The sequence below is a fragment of the Fomitopsis serialis genome (assembly GCF_022376445.1).
Source record: "Fomitopsis serialis strain Sig1Antser10 chromosome Unknown B0H18scaffold_83, whole genome shotgun sequence".
Lineage (NCBI taxonomy): Eukaryota > Fungi > Basidiomycota > Agaricomycetes > Polyporales > Fomitopsidaceae > Fomitopsis > Fomitopsis serialis.
The window spans coordinates 29,313-54,471 of NW_025955043.1; the positions used below are offsets into that span (position 1 = coordinate 29,313).

The 25,159-nt window shown below is 56.8% G+C and overlaps 10 protein-coding genes across 10 annotated transcripts; 4 read left to right on the forward strand and 6 right to left on the reverse strand.

The window, feature by feature from the left end:
• Window positions 1–464: 464 nt before the first annotated feature.
• B0H18DRAFT_1122766 (stress-activated map kinase interacting protein 1-domain-containing protein) lies at window positions 465–3,581 on the forward strand (the record flags this gene model as incomplete). Its single annotated transcript, XM_048034568.1, has 10 exons — window positions 465–487; window positions 548–1,348; window positions 1,402–2,168; window positions 2,229–2,303; window positions 2,354–2,642; window positions 2,698–2,936; window positions 2,988–3,064; window positions 3,118–3,198; window positions 3,248–3,434; window positions 3,490–3,581. 10 exons carry the CDS (start codon window positions 465–467, stop codon window positions 3,579–3,581), a joined length of 2,631 nt encoding a protein of 876 aa, XP_047889215.1.
• Window positions 3,582–3,693: 112 nt separating this feature from the next.
• B0H18DRAFT_659452 (ribosomal protein S8) lies at window positions 3,694–4,443 on the reverse strand. Its single transcript, XM_048038997.1, has 3 exons — window positions 4,407–4,443; window positions 3,845–4,339; window positions 3,694–3,790 (listed from the first exon to the last, which is right to left on the reverse strand). The coding sequence occupies exon 2, from the start codon at window positions 4,336–4,338 to the stop codon at window positions 3,874–3,876; it is 465 nt and encodes a 154-aa protein (XP_047889216.1). The 5' UTR covers window position 4,339; window positions 4,407–4,443; the 3' UTR covers window positions 3,694–3,790; window positions 3,845–3,873.
• Window positions 4,444–4,526: 83 nt separating this feature from the next.
• Window positions 4,527–7,783, forward strand: B0H18DRAFT_1029717 (uncharacterized protein). Its single transcript, XM_048030001.1, is given in 8 exon segments — window positions 4,527–4,893; window positions 4,958–5,156; window positions 6,848–6,933; window positions 6,987–7,472; window positions 7,491–7,495; window positions 7,542–7,569; window positions 7,680–7,690; window positions 7,765–7,783. 4 exon segments carry the CDS (start codon window positions 4,825–4,827, stop codon window positions 7,416–7,418), a joined length of 786 nt encoding a protein of 261 aa, XP_047889217.1. The 5' UTR covers window positions 4,527–4,824; the 3' UTR covers window positions 7,419–7,472; window positions 7,491–7,495; window positions 7,542–7,569; window positions 7,680–7,690; window positions 7,765–7,783.
• A 2,944-nt stretch (window positions 7,784–10,727) lies between these two features.
• On the reverse strand, window positions 10,728–11,469 carry B0H18DRAFT_659507 (uncharacterized protein). Its single transcript, XM_048038998.1, has 3 exons — window positions 11,052–11,469; window positions 10,878–10,973; window positions 10,728–10,814 (listed from the first exon to the last, which is right to left on the reverse strand). The coding sequence occupies exons 1-3, from the start codon at window positions 11,206–11,208 to the stop codon at window positions 10,762–10,764; spliced, it is 306 nt and encodes a 101-aa protein (XP_047889218.1). The 5' UTR covers window positions 11,209–11,469; the 3' UTR covers window positions 10,728–10,761.
• Window positions 11,470–12,746: 1,277 nt separating this feature from the next.
• Window positions 12,747–14,549, forward strand: B0H18DRAFT_1086774 (Metallo-dependent phosphatase; the record flags this gene model as incomplete). The annotated part of the gene is made up of 11 exons (XM_048032090.1): window positions 12,747–12,837; window positions 12,895–13,093; window positions 13,146–13,177; window positions 13,236–13,324; window positions 13,378–13,512; window positions 13,619–13,691; window positions 13,749–13,902; window positions 13,959–14,017; window positions 14,078–14,203; window positions 14,272–14,341; window positions 14,399–14,549. 11 exons carry the CDS (start codon window positions 12,747–12,749, stop codon window positions 14,547–14,549), a joined length of 1,179 nt encoding a protein of 392 aa, XP_047889219.1.
• A 230-nt stretch (window positions 14,550–14,779) lies between these two features.
• B0H18DRAFT_659558 (uncharacterized protein) lies at window positions 14,780–16,349 on the reverse strand. The gene is made up of 4 exons (XM_048038999.1): window positions 16,298–16,349; window positions 16,005–16,246; window positions 15,116–15,949; window positions 14,780–15,064 (listed from the first exon to the last, which is right to left on the reverse strand). Exons 2-4 carry the CDS (start codon window positions 16,161–16,163, stop codon window positions 15,002–15,004), a joined length of 1,056 nt encoding a protein of 351 aa, XP_047889220.1. The 5' UTR covers window positions 16,164–16,246; window positions 16,298–16,349; the 3' UTR covers window positions 14,780–15,001.
• Window positions 16,350–17,097: 748 nt separating this feature from the next.
• On the reverse strand, window positions 17,098–17,720 carry B0H18DRAFT_957730 (uncharacterized protein; the record flags this gene model as incomplete). Its single annotated transcript, XM_048042598.1, has 2 exons — window positions 17,098–17,119; window positions 17,155–17,720. 2 exons carry the CDS (start codon window positions 17,718–17,720, stop codon window positions 17,098–17,100), a joined length of 588 nt encoding a protein of 195 aa, XP_047889221.1.
• Window positions 17,721–18,545: 825 nt separating this feature from the next.
• Window positions 18,546–19,842, reverse strand: B0H18DRAFT_1029736 (uncharacterized protein). Its single transcript, XM_048030002.1, has 6 exons — window positions 19,481–19,842; window positions 19,302–19,424; window positions 19,195–19,252; window positions 19,117–19,171; window positions 18,963–19,053; window positions 18,546–18,901 (listed from the first exon to the last, which is right to left on the reverse strand). Exons 1-6 carry the CDS (start codon window positions 19,752–19,754, stop codon window positions 18,669–18,671), a joined length of 834 nt encoding a protein of 277 aa, XP_047889222.1. The 5' UTR covers window positions 19,755–19,842; the 3' UTR covers window positions 18,546–18,668.
• A 307-nt stretch (window positions 19,843–20,149) lies between these two features.
• On the reverse strand, window positions 20,150–20,490 carry B0H18DRAFT_1122773 (uncharacterized protein; the record flags this gene model as incomplete). Its single annotated transcript, XM_048034569.1, has 2 exons — window positions 20,150–20,165; window positions 20,222–20,490. The coding sequence occupies 2 exons, from the start codon at window positions 20,488–20,490 to the stop codon at window positions 20,150–20,152; spliced, it is 285 nt and encodes a 94-aa protein (XP_047889223.1).
• Window positions 20,491–20,703: 213 nt separating this feature from the next.
• B0H18DRAFT_957732 (uncharacterized protein) lies at window positions 20,704–24,975 on the forward strand (the record flags this gene model as incomplete). Its single annotated transcript, XM_048042599.1, has 5 exons — window positions 20,704–20,967; window positions 21,014–23,137; window positions 23,192–23,799; window positions 23,852–24,549; window positions 24,833–24,975. 5 exons carry the CDS (start codon window positions 20,704–20,706, stop codon window positions 24,973–24,975), a joined length of 3,837 nt encoding a protein of 1,278 aa, XP_047889224.1.
• Between the last annotated feature and the right edge of the window lie 184 nt (window positions 24,976–25,159).

Consider the following 25,159-nt stretch of genomic DNA (forward strand, 5'->3'; position numbering starts at 1 on the left):
TTTCATCCCAAGTTCGACCCTACCACCGTGACATTAGTATCCTCTTAACTACCTTACACCCTACTATACCTGCTTGAAACTGCAGCGGACTGCGATGCGATGCGACAACAGGCTAGAGGAGACGCGACGAGAGTAGTGTACGTAATGTCTACATAGGGCTTCGCCCTTAGCGACAATAAAGGAAATAAACAAACAACTACCACTGCCTAAAAGGGGATGGTACCGATCTGATCTGGCGGTGAAGCTGATCGGGACCGGAGCGCCTATGTACACAATGCCCGCTCCTGCGCCGGTGGCTCATCTCAGCCCTGCCCACCAACCACTCCCGACATAACTTACCACTGTGCTAAGTTACACGCTTTCCTGACTTCGCTGACCAGAGTGTTCGGCTTCCGCGCTTGAGGAGCTGTACTGGCCTAAAGGGTATACTGCCGTCAGACTTAGGTCTACCAGACGGCAGGACCATGTCACTAATCAGTGACCCAGAGTACGTTAGCCCATTGTTCCTCCTCGGGAGGCTGGATGCTCACATCCAACAAACACATAGCTATCTCATTCATTCCCTGCGCCTGAACTACCTGCGCAATGTCGATGATCCATACGGACCCCGCCTCATCTCGCTCGATCCCTCATACGATGCGAACCCCTACATCTACGCCGCCGGCCTCTCCGATGTCGAGAAATGGCCCGAGCTCGCTGTGCCGTCCAGTCCCGCGCCAAGCGACGACGAAGGCGACCCAAGCAGGCCCGGCGGGCGGAAGTTTGGCGCGACGGGCTTGAAGTACACCACGACGATCATGGGCCCGAGCAGGGTGGGTGGGATGGGCTTGCGGGTGAATGGGAAGAGGGCGTCGGCAGCATCCAAGAACTCGTATAGGTTCTCGATCCGCTCGGCGACGGAGGTGGGCCCGAGCGTGCCCCCTGGGGAGAAGAGCGCCATGGAGGCAGCGCAGGACGCACCAGCGTCACCATCGAAGCGCAGCGCGGCGGACGGGCCGGATGGGGCTGCTAATGGTATGTTTGCGCCTGCCTCCGACACGACTACTGGTGCAGAGGAGCAGAAGGAGCCGCAGAAGACTATATCGCCGGAGTTCCACCCTCGATTCAAGGGCGCGGCGGAGATGGAGGCAAGACGCAAGCTGCGGATGCTCGCGAGGGCGCAGCCGCCTCCTACGGCGGCCCGCCCTCCACCATCGACCCAGTACATTTACCCGGAGCTGTCGTCCTCGGAGGATGAGTCGGAGGATGATGTGGACGAAGACATACCGGAGGACGAGGATGAAGATGAGTTCGATATGGTTCCGGAAGTGGACGACGCAATCGACATAGATGGCGAGGAATTCGATCCGTATGTTTCTTGTCCCAATGCTTGCACACCCATCTCACTCACACACTCCACAGTGACTTCGCAGCAAGTCGTGGCCTCAGCGGAGACCTCGACATGCACACTGATAGCGATGGCGTCTCCATCATGTCCGGCACCAACTCCATCATGTCCACCTCCGAGGCGTCCTCCATGGTCGGCTCCTCGCTGCCCCAAGGCAGCAGCTCTCGTGTGCGCAGCCGACTTAGCCCTGTGCGGGAGGGCCGGCACAGCGAGGAGACCTCCGTCGAAGCGCTGCCCGAGCGGCCAGAGGAATCCGCGCCCATCGAGCTCGGCTTCGACATGGTCATCCCTGCGCCCAAGGCGGACAAGGCGAAGGCTCCCGGCTTCCTCGCCCCGCCGACCAAGCGGGCGTTGGGCCCCTCGAGCGCGCCGGGCGAGAACCCATTCGCGCGTCGCCCCGTCCCGTCTGCGCGCCCGGGCCAGTCCGCGCTGAGCGCGATGCTCGCGGAATCGTCGGGCTCGTCGTCGAGCAATCCGTTCACGGAGCTTTATAGCGCGATCGCGGCCCGCTCTGATTCGGAAAGTATGGTAGTGAACGTGTACTTCCCGCATGTGCGCAAGCCTGCGGGCAAGCCGCTCGAACTGAAGGTGCGGAAAGACGCGTCAGTGGAGGAGGTGCTTGGCTTTGCATTGTGTACTTACTGGGAGGAGGGGTGGTTACCGAAGATTGACGAGGGCTTGCAGGGAGAGGAGGATCCGAAGTGGGAGAGCAGATGTTCGGCGGTGGGTTGGGTGATGCGGATTGCGGAGGATGACGGAGAGGTGGACGAGGACTTCCCGCGTATGTCTGTCCACTGCGATTTGGACGTAGATGGCTGCTGACTGCTCTCATCTTATGCAGCGCCGGATCGCACGGGCAGGATATCGAAGTTCAACTTCGATGCTTATGCTGTGCTTGAAGCGAGTCAAGCGCAAGGTCTGTATAACCTGCTAAACATGCATGTTATCGACTGACCCACCCTTCAGTCCAACAAAACAAGGTGCTCGAGTCCAAGATCCAGCGGCGCGCTTCCCGCATCGTCATCAAGAAGAAGAAATCCACAGGCCTGCTCAACAACATCGGGGCGGCGAACGCCCTCGCACTACCAACCGAAACGCTGCTCGGGACGAGCGCCGGCCTGAGCTCGCTCGCGTCCTCCTTGGGCATGTTCCCCAGCTCACTCGGCCCTTCGACGAGCCACGGCCCGCCCCAGTTCCTGCGGATCAGGATTGCGGACACGGCGGATGCGGGGCACGTCTCGACGACTATCCAAGCGTACGTATCTCGTCGTCATTACGCGCACAGGCCAGCACTCAAGTGCGAGATACAGCTCTGGTGGCATGTACATGGCGGAGGTGCTCGAAGCGGTCTGCCAGAAGCGCAAGCTGAGCAACCCGAAGGACTACGCGCTCGTGCTTGACCACGGCGCGATGAAGGTGTACATCCCACTGGACCGGACGGTGAAGAGTCTGCAGGGCAAGCGCGACCTCATCCTCATGAAGCGGACCATGCTCCAGAACTACGGGGTTGAGATGAATACGGGCTCGGGGAGGACGACGGATCCGAATGGTGCGTTCACTGTGATCCTAAGATGGCTGTGAAGTTGACTGGCGTTCATAGCGTCTATCCTCAAGCGGCAATCGGAAGTCATCGACACGCCGTTCAACTCGATATTCGACCCGACAAATGCGTATAAGGTGCGGAAGTGAGGATGTGGGGAGTCTGTGCTGTTACTGACTTTCTTCGCCAGAAATATACTGTGTACCGCAAGGTTCCTATGCTGGTCACGCGCAGTGCACGGTTGCTCGCTATCGACGGAGGCTACCTTCACGTATGAACCCCAATCTTGCACCGTGACGACGCTGATCGGGTTCCTGTAGATCATACCCATGTCGAACAAGGCCAAGCACGTCTTCGAGAGCGGCAAGACATCCTCGTACCACCTCAAGAGCGTTGTAGCCTGTCAGCAGTCGAGCAAAAACAGCTCCACGTTCAAGCTAGTCGTCCGCGGCAACGCGGAGAGGAATAAACGCTATGACTTTGAGGCTGAGAGCGCCAAGCTAGCTGGTACGTGCAGTCGTGACATCGTGGGTACATCCTGGCTGAGCGACTTCTCTGTCAGCCGAGATCGTGCAAACAATACGGTCACTGAAAGTGGCAATGGAGAGGCCCGGGACCATCAAACAGTCGCGCAGGAGTAGGCATGTCGGATAGGAGGACGCTATCAGAACATTATACCATACCGCATGTTGGATACCAGGGCATTGTACTATAGCCGCATCCCCCATCATACCCTTCCGAATCATGACTGTGTTCTGACTGTGTTCCTTTGAGCCTTTTTCGGCGCACCGATGCATGACTCAATCAAGCGTAGCAATGCCAATTTGGAGGAAACACGGATTAGCGCGACTGCAGGGACATAACTGCAATCCTTTCAGTAAGCCAACAACAGGTGCGCACGGTGATATGTGACTCACTTTACACAATGAGGGCCCATCCACGAGGACTATCGTGCCCTGCAAATTACCTCCCCGCCGAGCTGCAACTGCATGGCCTCCCTCGCCTCGAGCCACTCATGCTCCTGGTTGTTCGTCCGAATGACAGCCACCTCGCCCATCCTTAGTGGCTTGACGTTCTTCGCCCTCCGCCCGGTGCATATCCTCCGGATCTCCGACGGGTCCATGCTGATGCCCTTGCTGGGCTTGCTGACGAGCTCCATGTGCGTGAGGACCGGCCGGTCATCGCGATATTTGAGCTCGACCCAGATTCTCCTCTGGGCGTCGCCCGCCTCGCGAAAAGCGTCGGGTGAGGGTTCAGAGATGGTACCGCGCGTGAGCGAGGAGATGATCCCAGAGCGGAGGAGGATGGAGAGGATGCCGAGGTTCTGACGGGTGTGGTTGACGGCGATGCGGGCGTGCCTTGCACGGAAGGCATTTTGGACGCTCGAGCAGAGATAGTGTGGCAAGACCATGCTGCAGACCTTTTTGACAGTGAGTCAGAGTATTTAAGATAATAGAGAGTGGGAGAGAGGATGCGTACAGGCGTTGCAGACGTCCAGCGAAGAAAGGCAAGAGCAAGGCCGGGTGTGACGGTCAGTGCGTGACCGCGCTTGTCTACACGCGTGACGCGACGCGACGCATCCGCTGCCCCTTGCTTTCATTCACTCACGCGCGTCGCCTCTCACCGGATCCAAGCAGGACTCAGCACTGGCTTTGAATCGCGTCGACTGCCTCTTCAGTGATGGTCCAAACTGTTGTGCCATGAAAGGAGATTCGGAAAGTGTCGACGGCTGTGCTACTTACACACAGTATCCAATGAGCTCGTCGAGGTCCAATCGAGGTCACCGCGCCGTTCGAAGAACCAGCGATGCTGAGAACCTCAGGCAGACGCTGTGCGCTGTAATGTCGGGGAAGGGCCTCTTCTGCAGCGTGTTGTCCATGTGTTTGAGGACGTCAAGATGTCACTGTCCTCTGAGGACTTCGTGATATCCCCCGGCATAACGCGAGCGGATGCAGCAATGCACATGGTAAGTGCGAATACATCGTAACTCAAAGACTCACGGCTTCACATGTACAGTTCACGTACTTAAGCTCTCAAGCTCTCACGACTCAATAGCCACCACCTCCAGCTTGCCGCAATCTCAACCACGCTCGCAACCGGAGAGTATCATGGCGTCCGTATACGCATCGTCCTCTTCCCTGCCGCCAGCCGCTGCTAGCTCATCGAGCAATGATCGCAAGCTTGCTGATGCCTATCGCGAGGCCGTTAAGCCTGAACACGCCGGTGCTCGTTACACCACCCACAGGGTGCAGGACAAGATAATATGATGTGAGTTACCTTGATGATACATTGAAAATATGCATAAGGCCGACATCGTAAGTCACTCTATTATACGGTGAACTTATGATGTGACATGGTCACAGTAAGTCGAAGCCACTTACGCTGATAAAATGATGCTTAGAATGTGATGTCATGTCACACCGTAAGTTCACAGTAGTCGGCCGCCCCTTACGTTGACTCTATTGTGACAAAGCGTCACAACGTAAGTTCAAAGCAAGTCGTTGCGTGTTACGGTAATAGAAGCCTGTAGAAGTGTAGTTAACATCGAGATGTTGCGGTACACATATTTTAATCATATCCTGAACCTATTTCGAGTCGCCCACGAGGTTGTCTGGCGAGCGCTTGATGGCACGGTAGGACAAAGGATGGCCGGGACAGTCAACAACGGTCAAGGACGGTCAGTGACGGTCAGTAACCGTTAGTCAATACTGTGTAACAATGGGTACTTGTGTTGCCTTTTCCGCTATCGACGCATCCATTCTGAGGAGCGCGCCCGGGCCATTACCAAATTCGGTAATGCAACCGAGCACCCGCCGCTCGGACTGTCAGTGTCATATCAGAGCAGATGGCGGCTCAGCATATATTGCATTAGTTTATGCTGAACATATGCTAATGATATCTAATAGGCGGCAGACCGTCCTTGACTGTCCCAACCGTCATTGACCGCCACCGGCCACCCCGGGCCGCAGGAGTCCGGGTGGCTTCGCGGGAACTGTCTGTTCGGGATATGATCAGAGTGTGTGCGGCACCCTGATTAGAATTTCAGTGAGTAGATGGGTCAGCATATACTGTAGTGCAGACATATTCTGGTAAAAACCTTGAAGGTGTCCTGATACGGTCACCATTAGCGAGGGCAGATTACCCAGTTCCCGCGAAGCCACCCGGATTCCTGCGGCCCGGGGTGGCCGGTGGCGGTCAATGACGGTTGGGACAGTCAAGGACGGTCTGCCGCCTATTAGATATCATTAGCATATGTTCAGCATAAACTAATGCAATATATGCTGAGCCGCCATCTGCTCTGATATGACACTGACAGTCCGAGCGGCGGGTGCTCGGTTGCATTACCGAATTTGGTAATGGCCCGGGCGCGCTCCTCAGAATGGATGCGTCGATAGCGGAAAAGGCAACACAAGTACCCATTGTTACACAGTATTGACTAACGGTTACTGACCGTCACTGACCGTCCTTGACCGTTGTTGACTGTCCCGGCCATCCTTTGTCCTACCGTGCCATCAAGCGCTCGCCAGACAACCTCGTGGGCGACTCGAAATAGGTTCAGGATATGATTAAAATATGTGTACCGCAACATCTCGATGTTAACTACACTTCTACAGGCTTCTATTACCGTAACACGCAACGACTTGCTTTGAACTTACGTTGTGACGCTTTGTCACAATAGAGTCAACGTAAGGGGCGGCCGACTACTGTGAACTTACGGTGTGACATGACATCACATTCTAAGCATCATTTTATCAGCGTAAGTGGCTTCGACTTACTGTGACCATGTCACATCATAAGTTCACCGTATAATAGAGTGACTTACGATGTCGGCCTTATGCATATTTTCAACGTATCATCAAGGTAACTCGCGTTATATTATCTTGTCCTGCACCCTGTGACCGTGCCACCATTCGTTTCAGATGAACAGCGCTATCTCGATGCCTGGACATCCACTAAGGTGATCAAAGGCCTTTCACAGATATTCCCGCTTTGCCTTGCTGCCGAGGTACATCGTCTCTCCAGTGCTCTCATCAGACGAGCCGCTAACTTCACCACAAGGCAGAGCCCCTTCATCTCGAGGGGCTCTCTTCCGATGCCCTTGCGCAAATGATCGACGCAAAGGAGGCCTCCATGTCTACGCGTCGTGCCGAGCTTGAAATCATGCAGGCCCAGATCGCTGAAAAGCGCCGTCAAATCGATCTCCTCCATTCACTCATGGAAACTCAGAAACTCAGCATCCGACTTGCAGTGACTCAGTTGAAGGAGGCAGAGTCCTATGCCCGTGCGCGAGGCATCGACATCGAGGCTGAATTGGCAAAGAAGGAGCGGGCGCGGGAGGAGAAGATTGCCGCTGAAGCTCGTGCTTCAGACGAGGACTCGGAGGGCGATGAGACTGACGAGGAAGACAGTGACGGGGGCTCTGTTGACACGGTGATGGCCGGTCCCGCGGGTGGTCGTGAGCGAGTTGCAAAGAACGGGATGCAGCAGTAGCTGTGCTGAGGCAGCTGTATGTCTATCTATCTGGCTCCTGTATTGCTTGCTGACCCCGTGTTTGTATACTCAATGTGTGCCTTGTCCATATCGCTCGGTCTATCTGCACTGCTCAGGTTGGTTCAACTTGCTCTTGTTTGCTGGCGTGCCTCATCAGAGCTCTGTGCACCAGTGCTACAGACACGTCTCCACTCTGTCTCCCTGGAGGCGCAAGTTATCTGCAAGTTGTCTGAGATGGATAGTGATGCTGTACGAATTCGGTCGAAGAACTTCATGTTGATACTAGTACTAGTACTAGTAGTAGTAGTAGGCTCCGAAAGTGGAAATGGATAATACTCATACCTTGGGGGTACATGCCTTTGAATGAGTTCCATTAAAGGATACTGTGTTCGGCCCCGATCTCGGCCACCTAAGCCATTGTTCACTTCCCCTGAGTCGCTCTAGGCATCACTGGGCCTAAATTGTTATGCAGATTCATGACAGACTATGTAAGGAAGACGTTGGACAGCTCGATAGAATTTTAGGTACAGCAACACGACGGTGACGAATATTTTTACACATGAGGTACACAGATACGGACAGACGATCCAGTCGGCCATGCGTGGGAGACTCCCATGATCTAAGCGCCGGTTCAGGCGCCCACACCGCAGGAGGGGTATAGCGAACGAAATGCAACGGATGTGGATGATATTTGACTGAGGAATGAGATCAGGAGTACCTTACTGCATTCTGCGACGTGCACCACGGCGTAGCTCATAACGCGGAGGAGGAGCTCGACGCGTGAGCAGTGCAACTTCAGCCGGATCTGCATCTGGCTCCACCCAGATCCCCCCTTCGTCAGCCTCCTGGGAAGCAGTGATTGCAATCTCCTGCTGGAGACGACGTGCAGATGGTGTGCGAGGTGTGTTGGTCATGCCCTGGAGGGCTGCGAAGGGAGCGGGATTATTAGGAGGAGTGACAGGGCGCTGATCCAACACTCCGACAGCACCGCGACGAAGAGGACGGGGGCGTACACCATGTGGTGGAGGATGCTGGGGGCTAGTAGGCAGCGCACTGTCATCACCGACCTCCACGCTAGTGGTAGTGCTCGCCACACTGTCGCTGGAGGCGGCAGCGGCGGCAGTAGTGGCAGCCCCTTTGGCCGCCTTCTTTGCAGCTGTGACGGCCGCCGCCGCCGCCTTCTTCGCCTCCCTCGCCGCCTTCTTCTCCTCCTTCTCCTTACGTGTGGCAGCAGCGAGGGCTGCCCGCTTCTGCGCTGCCTCAGCCTTGGCCGTACGAACAGCTGCTTGTTCCTGCGCCTTGGCGTTCCTCTTTGCTATGGTCTCCTCCTGCTTCTGCAGGCGTCGCTGCTCTTTCTCAGCCTTCACTTCGGCAGCGTCCTTCTCCCTTTTCTCGCGATTAGCTATCGTGATGGCGTCTCCAAGGTCCTTGTAGAACTGCGCAATGAGCCTGCGACGCTCCTTGAACTTCGGAGCGGCCTCGGCGAAGACGAGCTTCATTAGTGCGCGGATGTCTGCATGGGAGAGTTCTGCGAGGACCTGCTCGCTCGTCATATGTCTTGGGAGACCAGTCACTAGATTTTTCTTGCCTTTTCCCTGCGACTTTTCGAACAGCTGACGCCGCAATCGCTCATTCTCGCGCGCCTGGAGGCGCAACTCCGCGTGATGTTTCTGCACCTGCTCGAAGCAGGCAGCTGCGACTGCACGGAGCTCATCCGAGTGTTTGAGAAGAGCTGTGCGTGAAGCTGTGATAGGTAGAGCACGAGGAAGGCCAACAAGGAGGAAGCCGGCTGGTTGGTTTGTAGCCACAGCCTGACTCAGAGGGTCAGAGGCGCCAGGAGCCTGCAGGACAGGGAGGGAGGAGGAGGACGGCATGATGCTCATCGAGGTGGCGTGTTCGTCAGAGACAGGGAGGAAGATGTGTGGGAGCGTGAGATGGTTGGAAAGAACTGGTGCACCTTGTGTGGTGCTATTTAGTGCAGGCGCGTAGGCAATATCCGGAATGGCATCCCGATCGAGGGGCCAGATCCCTGTCTTCCTGAATGCGGAGATGATCGTGGATTCTTTGAATGCGCGTCCACGAGCAGCACCGTAGTACCTCAAGAAATTCATTTTTGTAATGGCTACGCTATCCTGGTGGGCAGCAGCCACCTCGCGTTTCCACGATTTTGCAAGTGGCCCAAAGACACCAACATCGCATGGCTGCAAGGCATGGGTTGTGTGCGGAGGAAGACATATGATTTCTATACCGTGCAGGACGGCATACTTGCAGAATCGATAGGTACAATGAGAGTTATGTCCGTCTAGAATGAGAAGCCGACGCCGGCCAGACTTGTTATGCGCGCCAGATGTCTGAGGGTCAAAGTCGTTTTCGAGCCACTGGGCACCCAGCTGTTGGTCCGTCCAGCCGTTAGGCGACGTCGCGATGCTGCGAGAACAATGAGTATCAGGTATGCACAATGAAGCTGTTGTACTACTACTCACCTTGCATTCGCTGGATTCACCTCCCCCCACTTGAGATTGCGACGAATTGCCTTGAAAATCACGCAAGGGCGGACCATGGTCCCATCAGCACTGACAGCTTCAATGATCGTAACAAGCTCGCGGTTACCGGGCTCGATATTGTAGACCGTCTTCTGGTCGCGATCGACAAGAACCTTGACGTGATCGCTGATTCCAAGCTGTACGCCTTTCTCGTCCATGTTGTAAATGTTCTCGGGAGGAATGCCATGGCGCTCGACAACCTCCTGCAGCACATCGTAGAACCTCGTGACATTGGTGCGGTTCAGCGATCGTGCACGGCATTCCTCGAGCGAGGTGGTCCAGCGGACAGACAAGTCAGGGTGGCGCCCCCGAAAGCGCTTGTACCACGACTCTCCCAGAGGACTGCCTGCGATGTCAGATGCGTGATCGATCACTGCCCGCTGAGAGAGGGGGACACCACGTCGGCCAAGCTCCTTGATCCAGTCAACGAGAACAAGCTCGGCAGCTGCCGAGAGCTTACGCTCGTGGGCATGAGCTTCCTCGCGGGTCGGCACACCATTGAAGCGACCCATCAGCGTGGAACGATGAACACCATAGTCGATGGCAGCTTTGCGGAGCGAGTAGACGGTGTTGCCGTTTCGCTTGAACCCCGACCTCTTCACAGCAGCGAACGCTGCCTGTATGCGCTCCTCATTGTTTGCGAAGTCTGCACTGGGTGGCTTCACGTCATCTAGCAACACTTGACATGCAAGTACTATCGGTAAATTGATCGTTATCAAGCTCGTATTCATAATGTACCATTCTCGGTGTCATTCTCGGGCCCGGATTGATCAGCGGATCCATCTGCAGCCGCGCGAATGTCAGCGCTGTCGTCGGCGTTGTCTGCACTGGTGGTGTTGTAGTCCGCGGGCAACTTGGGGCCTACAGATCATTTAGCTTACGAGGAAACACAGATTAAGATAGTGAATGTACTTACAAGCGGCAGCCTGAGCCTCACGGTCCTCCTCGGCACACATTTCGTGGACACTGATCAGTCTGGGTAGGTCACCGGGAGAAGAGTCCTCTTCATTGCCTAATACGCCAGGTAAGTGAGCACGCCCTTTCGCAACTAATAGTCGGGGACTACTACCCCCATAACCGGTCGACTCACCACTGTCGTCATCCACATCCGACGCAGAATTGGATGGACCGTTCGCATCTTCATTGCAGGAGTCGTCCGAGTCCGACAATTCTATGAGGGGATGCATTTCACGAAGATCCTCAACGTTATCGACAGAATCGTGATCGCTGGAGGAGTCGCTCGGCATGATGCTTGTCGTGAATACAGTGAGAAGAGTCGGAAGTCAGCCTGAGCGTCGCAGTGGCCCAAGGTAGGTTGCGATAGGGGACTCACCAGTCGACAATTCCAGGTGCTTATATGCCGTCCGTTCTCCTTTCCCGTGACACTCTGACATCTCTCGCATCCTGGCATCCATGGAGATTATGGCGCTGCGCACAATGGCCTGCCGTTGCAGTGTGTCGTGGTGCGGCGGAGGCGGCACATGCTGTCGAAGACTCGAAGTGCACTCATTGCCTGACGATATCAGGCACATTAGTGAACAGAACCTTCTACAAATGAATAGACCTATTCAGCAGGACTTCGCCATGAATAGATGCCTTCATTTCAGTGATGTTCGTGGCTGCACTTGCAATGGATGATGGATGAGTGGTGGATGAGCGGCAGATGGGCGGCGTTAAGTGCACATCTGTAGAGCCACGAAAAAAATCAGTAAAAATGTGTGGACTATCAGAGACGTTAAATCAGCACCTATAACATGTATGGATACCCTTTTGAGGACCGTGTTTCGACACTCTGCAGTCCAGTGGGCACACTCCAGCAGAGCCTTGATCGATGAGCAGAAAGACCCGAGGCTTCCCTAGGCAATGTTGTGAACCGTTTACGTGCACAGGAAGCCTGCTCTGATGATAAGGCGTACGTACAAGTGTGTGTGTGTGAAATCTGGCATCGAAGGGGTGCGCAGGATAGGAGGAGGTCGTTCCGGGGCGAAGGGCCCCAGGTGACAATTGCCAAATATGGCTATCACCGTTTCAAATCGCCGTCTTGCTCCCGATTTTTACTGTAGAGGCCTGGAAGTTCGTGTGGGCCATGATGTGATGTGTAGCAACGTGTTAGTGTCGAAAATCTGGCCATAGTAGGTATCGCGGACGTCTGAGGCTCGAATGACCGACTACCTAGTGTGGCCGAGATCGGGGCCGAACACAGTATCACTGTTGCGCATGAAGGTCGTTTGACATCATCACGCTCTGTTCCTCTGCAATGACTGGCAGATCGTGTTGACTGTAACGGTGTGTCTTCAACTATCTTCCGAGTTGATTTGATTCGTCAATGGCCCGGTCTCACACGTGTTGGTTCCGGTCATCCTTTTCTTGCTGGGTCTCATTGACAAGCTCCTTGAGAACACACTTGACAAGTAGCTCACTGCCCATATGGACGCTTGATGGGGCTCTCGGCGATCCAACTTTATGATTGGCGCCATTCGACCGTCACCGTTCCTTTCTTGCAGTTTCTCTGTTCCAGATTGCGGGTGCGGGCGCATAAAAGTAACTCGAAGCTGACCGGCTCCGGATTTTGCTGCGAACGTGCACTTCGGCCCTCTCGTGCATAGCCAGATTCGTATCCTCTAAGGTGCACGTTGGTGAGAGCTTCCTGAGATCCTTCCTCACACCGGTAACTTACTCGCAATCAGCGAAGCTGCTATAAAGAGCCGTCGTCAGTCTCGTACTGGGAAACTCTCGTGGCTGACACTGACGCGTACGACTCAGAGCCCTTGACCGCGTAGTAGCCATGGCATTCACGTACTGGATCACTATGTGGTTCGGCTTGTGGAGCAGCCTAATGTTGCCTCTAGCTAGTGCAGCTCCGCATGCGCGCTCTCGTATGTCGGTCACTGTGATTGAAGGTTGACGGTGAACTCTGATTGACTCGATTTCAGAGACGTCGTTCGTCGCTGATCTGGACCCATACCCCACCAAGCCGCGCATCGCGTTTCGCCCAGATGGCACGTTCAAGATCACTGTCTTCTGCGACCTGCACTACGGCGAGAACCCGTGGGACGCCTGGGGCCCGCAACAGGACATCAACAGCACGGAGTTGATGAACATCGTCTTGGCGGACGAGAAACCGGACTATGTGTAAGTACAGGAGACTTACGATGTCGACAGGTCAATGTAACTGCCCTGACAGGGTGCTGAACGGGGACCTGATCACTGGCGAGAGTGAGCCTGCCGACATTACTATCCCGAGTGCATTCTCACAGTGTCTCAATTCATACAGATACCTTCCGACAGAACTCGACGCACCTCATAGACGAGATTGTCGCTCCTCTGAATGCAGCGCAGATACCTTTCTCGTCTACCCAAGGCGTACTTTCATCCCTCGCCCTCCGCACTTCATTTAATAACAGCGTCTAATCCAGAACCATGACAACGAACCGAACATCACGCACCTCGAGGAGATCAAGCGCGAGCAGCTGGTCGCACCGCTCAGCTACACACGCACGGCGCCGCCTGGCATCGGAGGCGAGCAAGGACCCGGAACGTACTGGGTACCTGTGCGTAGCTCTTCTCTGTTCCTACCTGTAGCATTCCCGCTGACCCAATGCGCCATTTAGGTTTACGAGCATATCTCTGGTATCCGCGAATGTTGTATAATGTCAGGACTGGGCGACTGACCTGAATGCTACTCCAGACGTTACCCCGAAGCTGATCTTGTGGTTCTTCGATTCACGGGGTGCGTTTTCATACACACGTGCCATGCACATCTCTATACAGCCATCCGCTCTTGCAGGTGGCTTTAGCAAGGGAGAGAATTCAACCGCGGTTCCCGACTGGGTCGATGAGACAGTTGCAGGCTGGATCCAGTCAGAAGCGGAAGCGATGGACGCGGCATGGGGCCCAGCCAGCACCTCTCGGGGTGCTCTCGCATTCGTCCACATCCCTCCGTGAGCAAAATTCCGCTACCGTGGTTCCCTTCATACGCTTAGCCCGTTCTTCGCAGGCACGCTATCCAGGCCCTCCAACCCGACCTGAATAGCACTCGCGATCCCGGACTCAACGGTACGTTGTAGCCTTTGATGTCCCTAGACGAACATGGCCGTCTGAACCTCCCAACAACAGCCGACGTCCTGGGTTCCGGCTCCACCGAAGCGACGACCGAGTCCGCCAACCTCGGCAAGGACCAGCCGTTCTGGGACGCACTCAACCAATACGTGCCCAACCTACACGCAGTCTTCTCTGGCCACGGTACGCTCCCTTATCTGTTCAGCGTGTCTCACTGATCATGGACGCCCCCTCCCCGGCCGGCCTCGTAGATCACGGCAACGAGTGGTGCGTCCGCGAGCCCACGAAGAACGTCATATTCTGCTTCGGAAAGCACTCTGGGTATGTCGCTTCGTGTGATATCGCATTGCGGCCTACAAACTCTCACATCATACATAGCTACGGCGGCTACAGCGACTCCTGGTGGGGCCACGGCGTGCGTAACATCGTGTTCTCGTCGCCTGACCCGACGAGCCCTCTGCAGTCGTGGATCCGCTACGAGAACGGGACGGTCAACGCGAACGTCACGTTGGACGCGTCCTACAGTTGATGTGTCCATGTAGTATTTACTCAGCTTGGAGTGCACTCGCCGACGGGCATCCGAGACACATCTCAGTGCTAAGAATGATCCGTGCTGAAGTAGACGAAGTAGCCTCGTACCATACCATAACCCACGTAATCAGTCGCCCGTTTACAGCGCTCCGCGCGCAATACGATCCTTGGTTATCCACTGTTATGCTCGCAGCGTCGCGGCCGTTCGGGTTGCTCGTACAACGAATCCGATGGCTCGCGGGATTTGAAATCTGAACTTGATTGACATCCTCTTTCTGTCCCTAGCACACTGAGCCGCTTGACAGGTAGTCCCGATGAGAGTGCACGACGTTCCATTGATTCCTAGTAGAGCTACTTGTTGACATCTGAATCACAAATGAGTTGAGTAAGGGGCTGCTGGCGACCACCCGAGGATCAGCACATTACTGGTGCATCACAGTGATCTACAATTCACGCCACAGGCCCGACCGCATGCAGCACCAGACTCTCGATATTGTCCGCCTCAGTGTCCAGCTGCCTCGAACGTCAGCAAACAGCAACGCCGACTCAATCAACAGCACGCACCCGCACGCCGATCAGAACTCCCTCGTCCATCATCACGCTCTCGTAGTCATACTCCTCAATCGTCTCCGTCACGCTGTACCCCATCTCGGACCGCACCGGCTCCTCAAACACCGTCGACAGCAGCGCCGCGCGCCGCAAAAACACCGTCTTCGCCGCGCCGTCATAGCACTCCAGGTCGCTGTGCGCCGACTCCCGGATGAGCCGTCCCCGCGCACGGGCCATGTTCGTCCGGCGGGCGACCCCGCGCGGATTGAAGTCGTAGACCAGGATGGGCGCGGGGCTCTCCCGGCTCATGACGACGAGCCGCTGCCCGCAGGTGACGGTGATCCAGCGGATCGCGAGCCCGTCGCCGTCGAGCCACACGCACACGGGCGGGCCCCACTCCGCCCACTCCACGTGCGGGGGCTGCATCGCCGGCGACGATGCCGGCGAGACTTGGGGAGCGAGCTCGAGGCGCGCGAGGAGCGAGGAGCGGTGGACGACGAGGGACAGGTAGTGCAGCGTGCCGTTCAGCAGGTCCTGCGCGACGACGTTGAAGATGATCACCGCGCGCGCGGGGTCGCTGAAGAACGGCGCGTCGGCGAAGGTGCCGTTGCACGTCGCGAGCGCGTTCGGCTCGGCGCGGCACCAGATCCGGTGCAGGAGCGTGCTGGACGTGATGCGGGGCAGCGCGAGGCTGCAGAGCGTCTGCAGCGGCGCCGGGTCCTCGGAGGAGCCTTCGGGCACGCTGAGTGAGCAGAGCTCCAGCGAGCGGGCGGTGATGTTCGGTAGAACGATCACGTCTGGCGAGAGGAAGCAGAACGCGTTATAATGGGGCCCGTTCGCCGTACGTGTCTAGAATGAAGGGAATGAGTTATTTCGCGTGAAGCAATGCGGACGTCCGACTGACGAATTTTAGTTTTCCAGTTTTCCAGTTGTAGACGTAGAATGAAACAGCGGGCGTCGCGTCTCCGCGGGCATTCAAGAGGCGCGAGGAGTTGAAGAGGACGCCGAGCGTGTCCCCGACGATCTCAATCGAGACGCTGCAGTGGCCGGGGAAAAACGGCATCCTCGGGACCTGTAAGACAGGCTGGGACGCAGCGGGATGGTGGCCTCCGGTTGACAATTTGACCAAGTGGATCCTGAGGTCCGCTAGGATCTCGTTCGCTAAAGTAAACCTGCGCAGGCAGACTTAGTACTCGCCTCGGGAAAATCAACTTCTTAGGACTCTTGAACTGCTAAGAACAGTGGCGTTTACGGGGAACATTTTTGGAGGCACAATGACAGCTAAGTCCACATCGTCGGGCCCCGCACCTCTCAAATACACATAGGCAGAGTCCAGCGGATTTGCCAGCTAATTCCATATTGCTAGATCCCCTCCCGAAAACGTATGCACAGGCGGAAGGCGTCGGGCCTTCGTCTGGCCTTGTTTTCAGGTGATCCGCACGCTGCGCCGGTTAACCTCGGCTTCAAATCTCGGCCTAGTCCACCCTCGACACTGCCCGTCATGGTAAAAATGTCGATGGGCACACAGAAGGAGTACCAAGGCCGACGAACCCCGCCTGTACGCTCTTGTTGGCAAGGGGTCTAGCAATATGGAATTAGCTAGGTCCACGACGTAGGCCCCCCCCCCCCCAAAAAACGTGCGTATAGGAGCGGGGGTCGTCGGGCGTTAGTATCGAGCGACCTGGACAATTGCCACTCAACCTGGCCACCGTAGCCAAAGTCGCGGCTGCCTGGCTCAGCCTGGCCGCATCGGAGTCTGCTGCATCCGGCGTGATCCCATATCATGCCAGCTGGACTTCTGAAAATGCTTGGAAAACCCTGCGAAGGCTGGTTTTCGTCGAGCATTAGCGATCTGAGGGAGGCGAGGCACGAGTCGATCGCAGAGGTGCAGCGCGTCCACGTCCGAAAGCACTCTAGAGTTTTCCCCTACCCTTCGGTCGTTTTTTCGAAAGGGTTCCCCGTAAACTCCCCTGTTCTCAAGATTTTCGGAGTCCAAATTAGCTGCTTTGCCCGCGGTGACTGCGCATAAGAGCGAGTGGTGAGATGGGGCATACGAGTAAGTCACGATTGCGATCAAGTCATGTTCCTGCGCGGCGATCCCGACGTCCATGATCTTCGAGTGGATGTCTATATGTGCCCACAGGCCGTCCAGAACGTCCGCAGTGCTATCGGCCTTCAACGCCGCGCGCAGATTGATGGATCGCGTGGCGTCCGTAGACCTCCAAGCCGGCAGCATTCGCGAGTAGGACTCGCCGAGCAGGAACATCCCGCCGGTGAGGTCGTAGATGCTCGAGGGGTTGTGTGGCACCTGAATCTGCGCAATCCGAGAGAACTCCAAGCGGTGCCATGCTCTCTCCCGCTCCTTCAAAATGCGCAGGCGGTCAGCCAGGACATGGCGCGACGCGGGGTTGTCGACTGCCCCGGCGGCATAGAGCTCGATGGTGTATTGGAGGCTTGTGTCGGCGTCAATGAGGGTGCGGAGCGATCGGTTGCCGAGTCTGCAGGAGAGTAAGGCGGGGCAGGGGAGGCGGGCGAGGATGCGGACGATGAGCTCGGTGGGGAGGTCGAGCAGCGGCGACGGTGGCGGGTCGGGCGCGAGGGCGGCAATAATGACGTTCATGATGGTACCCGACAGTGATCGGCTCGGCGTCTAATATACCCCCGCTTGTAACACGCCTCCCGGTTTCCTTTTTTGGTTGAATATGCTTCACGGACCGTGACTCCCCAGTCAGACTTTCCGAACGACCTTCGTGCGCAAAAATGATATCCTATATCCTTCATCTAACTGGACTATATCCAAGGGCATGTACTTCGAGTGTCATCATTTCTTGTTACCAACTTCGGATCCCAACATCGCGAAGTTCAAGTTCTTCGAGACCTATTTGTATAGCATCGCTATCTATCCCAGCTAGCCAGTGGCGGAGAAACAGGGCGAACGCGTATCGGTACATAGCAATGGCACACAGAGAACTGAGGAAGGCACGCCAGCAAACAAGAGCAGGTTACACATGTCTAAGCAATGGAGATAGACCGAGCTATATGGTCAAGGCACGCATTGAATGTACAAACACGGGGTCAGCAAGCAATACAGATAGAGACATACAACTGCCTCAGCACAGCTACTGCTGCATCCCATTCTTTGCAACTCGCTCACGACCACCCGCGGGACCGGCCATCACCGTGTCAACAGAGCTCCCGTCACTGTCGCCTTCCTCGTCAGAGTCAGATGAGGAAACTGGAGCGACAATGTAAGTAGTGTGCTGTGCCACGACGGTCTGCCAGCCGCGTTTGCATATGCCGAAGACCATTCCCTTCAAGGTGTGGGGATGTCCTTGCAGGTCGCGGCCCAAGGTCAGAGCTTTGCCCCCGTCATGGCCAGGTGGGTTGCACAAGGGGTATGTTAGCACTTACAGATCATGTCCGCCCGCGCTAATAGTGGGGTTAGCTGCCTCCTACATACCGACTTCGAGTTCGAGTAAACCTCTACCTGTTCCTTGGCAACAATCACCATAATTTAGGATATTAATGATACATGTCCTACCACGAAGCCGAACATCCCGAATCGCGATCAAGACTTGGGTTCCGGCATGTCAACCACTCCCTCCGTCCGGGTGAGACTCGCCGCTCCGATCCAAACACTCCGCTCCTGGTTCCAGTCGACGATCCCGTCGTAGTTTCTGCACCGATGCTGCGTGCTGAAGTCCGGCCAGGGCCTGCCGTGGTCCGCGACCCAGTTGAAGGTGATGAGCCCGACGTCCGCGGTGCACATGAGGCTCTGCCGCAACAGTTCGACGCAGTGGTCTGGGGCACCGGGCGGGTTAGCGGGAAACGGGGACGACGGGGCGCATGATGGGGGACTCACCGAGGTGCACGCGGTAGAAGGCGGGATCCTGCTGGTAGCTGTCGTCGAGGGGCGCGTAGTAGTCCCAGTACGTGTTCTTGCGGAGCATGTTCTGCGAGCTCGGAGGTGAGCTGTCGGCCCCGGTCGCGGATTACACTTCGAGTTGACGACGTACCAGACAGTGCATGTGGTGCGCGATCTCGAGCGTCGCGATGTACCCCCGCCAAACTCTGCATGGTACTTGGCGAGCGACGGTTTGGGCTCCTTACCGATCTTCGCGAGGTCGTCCTCGAATATGCGCAATGGTCTGACTAGGTCACGACGTGAGCTATGAAGGTGTATAGGTGAGCGAAGTCTTACGGTCGCTTATTCTGTCCCATGCAGCGTCAATCACTGGACTGGGAGTGCCTCGGAACTCGGAAGGGTGACGCAGAGAGCCATTGAAGACGACATCGCGATATTCCACCGCTTCTATCGCAGGAGCTACATCCAACCTCGCTCAGCCCGCATCCGCAGTGGCCAACAATCCCAGCGCTTACAGTACGCCGACAGCTGTTTCGCGCATTGAGAGTCCGGCGGAACGCGGAGGGACGCGTTGAAGAGCACAAGCGAGGCGCAGAAGGATGTGAGGCCGACTAGAGTTGGCCAGTAACGGCGAAGAAACGTCTGCCGCGTGGTTGGTTTGCTGAGACTCGGATGCAGGCCATCGGCATTGCGAGACGGAGACGGCGGGGACTTGAGCTCTACCACGTCCTCTGCGTCGTCTGTATCAGAGTTGGGTAGCTGAAAATAGCCTCCACTAGGTTTGGGCATGTTAGCACGCGAGTGAATCCGTGTTATACGCGCGCAACGGCAGCCGGCAGGTATGGTGCAAGTAGTCACCAGTCAGGACGTTCGGAGCGTAGGCTCAGCACAGCGCAGGACTTATCTGAAGACTGGAATAGTGATTCGATGACGACCACTGCCACTAGGGCAGTGTATAATCTGCCAGTTGGTGGTCGTTGGACACCGAGTTGACATGGGAAACCGATGAAAACCAGTGCAGTGATGTATTCCACTTACATCCAATACCGCGACGTAGCCTATGTGGCATGCGCGCATATGAGTTGGCCAGTACTTACATGGTTGGCGTTCGTGACTCGACGTGATCATGAACTGAGTCAGTCCCGTAACTTGAGAGATCCTAGTTCGACCTTCATAGCAATAGTTTAGCGCCCGCAGCCACTGCATAGAACCATTAGCAAACCGCAGCCTGTTACCCTACTTATCTGTCTCCCCACTCGCTACCCTCTGCGATACACGAGACCTCTACGTTGGCGATGTTCGCTAGCGTCTTCTCGAACAACGCGACATCGCCGTGACAGTCCCCGACCTCGGTTTCGCACGGGTTCAAGTTCTCAGCGTCGTCACTGAACAGTGGACTGCCAGTGTGCTGGAAAGATGGATGGGGCGGAGGCGTGCGAGCAAGATCATTGAAGTAGTTGCGGCTGTGCGTGAAGCTCTCGAGACCGTCGAGCGCGGCCCACGGGATGGGGACCCAAAGGACCATAGCAAGGAGGCAGGCGTTAGCCACCGTGAACTTGGGATTGGGACAATGGAGCATTCGCGCACGTGATGTGAATGACGCGGGGTGGTGACCCAGTTGAACGGTATATTCATTGTTCGCTCCCTCCTCCCAACCTCCTCCTCCGAGCCTCCTTTCCTCTATTTACCTTTATTTTGATTTGCAGCCGTCTGGATATACTGCCAGCAAACGTTCTCGATGAGCACCGGCCACAGGCCCGACGGTATCTTACCTGATCTCACTAATCACTTTGGTTCTTCTCACAACGCGAAGGCCGCGAGGCGCAAGCATGGCTCCTCTCTCGCCCAACCCTCCACCTCAAATGCACGCCCGAGCTCATCCGGAACAACTCATACGGGTCTCTTCACACCTCCGTCATCGCAGAGTCAGGCAGAGATGGATGCGCGTCGCATGCTGATCAGTCCCCCACCCGAAGAGTTTCTCCGGCGGAATAGATCTGTTGTATGTTGGCATTGTACTCGTACCTGGACAAAGCTGATTGGTGTAGTCCCTGCGGTCCCGTTTGGCGGACGGATCTACGCAGCAGATTCATACTGCGTCGTCTGACGCTTCCTCGGCATCCAAGTCGTCGAAGTCTGCTGCAAAGCGCAAACGTCAGATAAGTACAACTGCAATCCCTGACGCTGACACAGCGGACGTCGATGCCGAGCATGGAGAGGGAGGAAGCACACTGGGAGATGCCAACGTCGCTGCAGAAGCGACACCCAACAGTAAGCCCCGCAAACAGTCCAAGCGCCATGTCAACTTCGTCGCCCGAGCCTCTTCGCCTGTCCGGCCCTCCACAAGCAAAGACGTAGCCCCCGTCTCTACTCCTACCCGCACCCGCTCTGAGTCCCCCTCCAAACGTGCCCTCTTCCTCTCCCCACATCACATCAACCCCCGCGCCGACTACATCCCGCCCTCTCCTTCGCGCCGCCGCGAGCACATATCTGCTTCCGCCCGTCGCCGCTCCGTGACGCCGATCTTCCCGTACGAGCCTCCGCGCGAGCGTTTTACGCCGCCGCGCGAGGTCTTCTGCTCGCCATCGCAAGAGTCGCCTACGCGCTCGCGGCCAAACCGGCGCAAGTCCGTGCACAGCGCGAAGGGCACGAAGCGGCTGACTCTGACGATCAAGAAGGAGCCGCCGGTGATCGACCTCACCCAACCGCTGCCCCCGCCGTCCCCGACGGACGACCCGCTGTTATTGTCTGGCCCGCCTCGACGCCGGAAGCCGAAACCGCGCCCGAGCGAGGTCAGGCCGTGTACTCCCCCTCCCCTTCCTTCTTTCTCCTTTGACGACTCTCTCGATGCTGGTTCTACACACTCGCTTAATGGTTCTACACATTCATATTCTCGTGATACCCCACCTATGTTGTCGAGTTCGCCGATGCGCGAGGACGATGAGGACGAGGACGAGGATGCCCCTCTCCCGGAGCTCATCATGGCTGCACCGGCACAGGCCGCCCCGTCCGACCCCGTCTTCACCGACGACGAGGACGCCAGTGGCGACCCGGCACCCGTATTCAACTTCTCTGCGCTGGACGCGGCGAGTGACGACGATTGGAGCGACGACGGACGCGGCGCAGGTCGCGAGGAAGCGGAGGAGGCGACGGGCGAGTATACGGGGAGGTTCAGGGTCATGGCCATACCGACGAAGGCAGACCCGCCGAGCAGCTGTACGAGGATGAGGATGGATAAGTGGGGGCGGCCGAAGAGCCCGCATCCGAGACGAAGCTTGGCTGCTTTGGAAGAGGGGGAGGAGGGAGTTGCGGAGGACGAGGATGAGGACGAGGTGATGAAGGAAGTGGAGGAGGCGGAGGAGAGCGAGGGTAGGGAGGAGGATGTGCTGGAAGGGCAGGATGTTGAGCTTGAGGAAGAAGTTTATCAGCCTCCTGTCGAGGTTCGGGAAGAGCTTGCCCTCGATGAAGACGAGGAGTCATACGAGGCTCGGTACGAGCCAGCAGTCATCCCTGTCGAAGAACCGGATTTCGTGGACCTTTCGGTAGAGGTGCACGAAGACTCGCGCACGCCCTCCCCAACTCCCTTCGAGCTACTAACCCAGAAGACCACTGAACAATATGACTTCGACGTGCTCATGGACGACGCGAGCGACCAGGACACACTCACGGAGCCGGACCCCGACCTTGCGGACGATCTCGTCTCGGAGCTCAGTTCGAAGGGCAAGGAGCGCGCGATCGTGCACAGCGACGTCTCTCCATTGCCTAGCACGTCTACTGTCACGGTCGAAGCTCCCACTGAGGCTGAAGTGGAGGTTGTGGAGGAGTACTCGTCTGTCGACGTTGACGAGGAAGAGGAGGACCGCTCGGACGAGGCTGTCATCGACCGCGAACTGTCTGTCCTGCCGGACGACGAGAGCGAAGAGGAGGAGGAAATTGAAGCCACCACGGAAGTCCTACAACACGCGTTCCATCCTCCCAGTGAGTCTCGCTCTACCGATGCGGAGGCGAATCCGGTGCGCTCCCCGGAGGTGCAGCCCGCGGCGGCAGATGAGTACGATAACCCAGCGGATGGTTCCGACGACGATGAGAGCGACTCCTTGGATGACGGTGTCATCAAGATCACCAGTGATGACCCTCTGGCAGCCGCTCGCGCTGCAGCGATTCTCAGGCTGGTGAGTGTCTAGCGCCATATTCATTTTCCTAATCAGACTGAACGTCTCTCGCAGCACGACTACGACTGCGTCCCGCGCATTCTCGCCAAGAAACGCCGCCATTCTCATCTCGACGCGACGTCCGCCATCCGCGACGCGCGCCGCCGGTCGTCGCTCGCCTCAGGGATCAGTAAGGCCACCTCGTCCACGCCGAAGGGTACGCGCAGGCACACCCTCGGGGGCATGCTCGGCGACAAGGTGTTCATCCCAGGGAGCCCGGCGTTGACCATACCGGAGTTGCTGAAGGAAGCGGAGCGTTCGCTTGATCTTGAGAACCTCAGCCACAGCCACAGCCAGGTTCAGGATGAAAGCGCGGTCCTGCAGAAGATGGCCTCGACCCGGAACGAGTTCGTCACGCCGTTGAAGCCGGCAGACTCGTTCAGTTGGGCGACGCCGAGCTTCTCCTTGGGGGACGCGTCGACTCCGGTTGGGAGAGAGGCGGGAGCTTGGGCGCGCAAGGAGTGGAAGAAGCTGGATTCGTGCTTGACAGACGAGCGGCTTGCGCTTGGAGGTGGCAAGGTGCTGGTGGATGTTGATTCTGTTGATCTGGAGAAGGTCGCGGATCGGTTCTTCGCGCAGTGGGAGGGAACATCTGTGTTGCAGGAGCCTGATGGGCTGAATCGGTACGTTTCTGGTCGCCTAGAACCAGACGTTTCTGACTGACTGTTCATACAGGGAGGATGTCTTGCGGCGTGCCAGAGCGTTGCAGAAGAAGCAGCAGGCTGGAAGGGTCGCACCGCCCACGCCTTCATCCGTCTCCCTGCTGTCAAACACTCCTGGTATGTCAAGCTTCGAGAAGGAGTGCACTACGCCCCAAGGGCATGCATCTTCCGTGCCTCCCGCTCCTTCACCGGCCGAACCAGAAAGATTGCAACCACCGCCACAACCGCACCCACAACCCAGGAGCGGCACCGTTATCCCGCGCCCTACGTTCACGACGAGAGTTAAGGGCTTCTTCTCTTCCTACCTCCCCGTCCCATCTGGCTCGAAAGCGCAACCTGTCAAGAAGCCCAAACCCGCGCAACCAGGCTTTCCCGTACCACCACCAGAAACCTTCGCCAAACCCCGCGCACCGATCCACACACCTGCCCCGAAGCCTGTGCCGAAGCCCGTCCCTCCGAGGAACTCTGTCCAACTGAACGCTGTGCCCCCGCCGAAGCCGTCCAGGATACCGCGCGGCAAGGAACAGCCTCGCAGATTGGTGGACCTGCACCCGGCGCCACCACCTCCGGTGGACAAGCCGCTCCGAATGGATCCTTCCGCGAAGAGGCGCAGTAGCGGCGGGAGTGTCAAGGATCTGATCCTGGCTTTCGAGGGACTGGGCGAGAGCTCGAGCTCGAGACCTGCTTCAGTGGCGTCGAATCGTGGAGGGAGTAAGTTGAAGGAGCGGCCCTTATGGAGACCTTGATTGAGCGATATACCAGTATGAATTATGATTTAAGTATGAACTAGTATGTTGAGGTACATGCCCGCCTACATAACGTCGCAACCCAGATAGCTGCTGGACTGCCGTGAAGCGAATGTCCTTGAAGGAGACCAGCCTTTCTTCTGACGCACGGAAAAGGCCCAGATGCAGCGTCGAACGCTAGAGCTTAGAGCCAGGCATAAATACAGGGATGATGAGGTTGTCGACTAGACAACAAACCTCCCTCACAGTATGCCGCGCTTCAACGCTAGAAAACAATCGCGGAGAGGGCTCGACGCTACGGCGAAAAGGGTGCTGTTCACTGGCCAATCCCTTCCTGAGCTCAACCTCCACACCGATGGCCACCATGCAAACCCATCAAAATTCTGTTTGAACCTGTGTTCGGGAACGGGAGAGGGCTGACCTGGACGGTCGACGAACAGCCGGTTGAAGGGCAGCTGAGGAAAGACGACGTTATTTGCCTCCATACTATTACAGACACACAACGTACCACAGCCTGAACGCTTCGCTAAAACCCCTAATTATAGACTCATCAGGGCAGTTGTCGTCTCGACTTC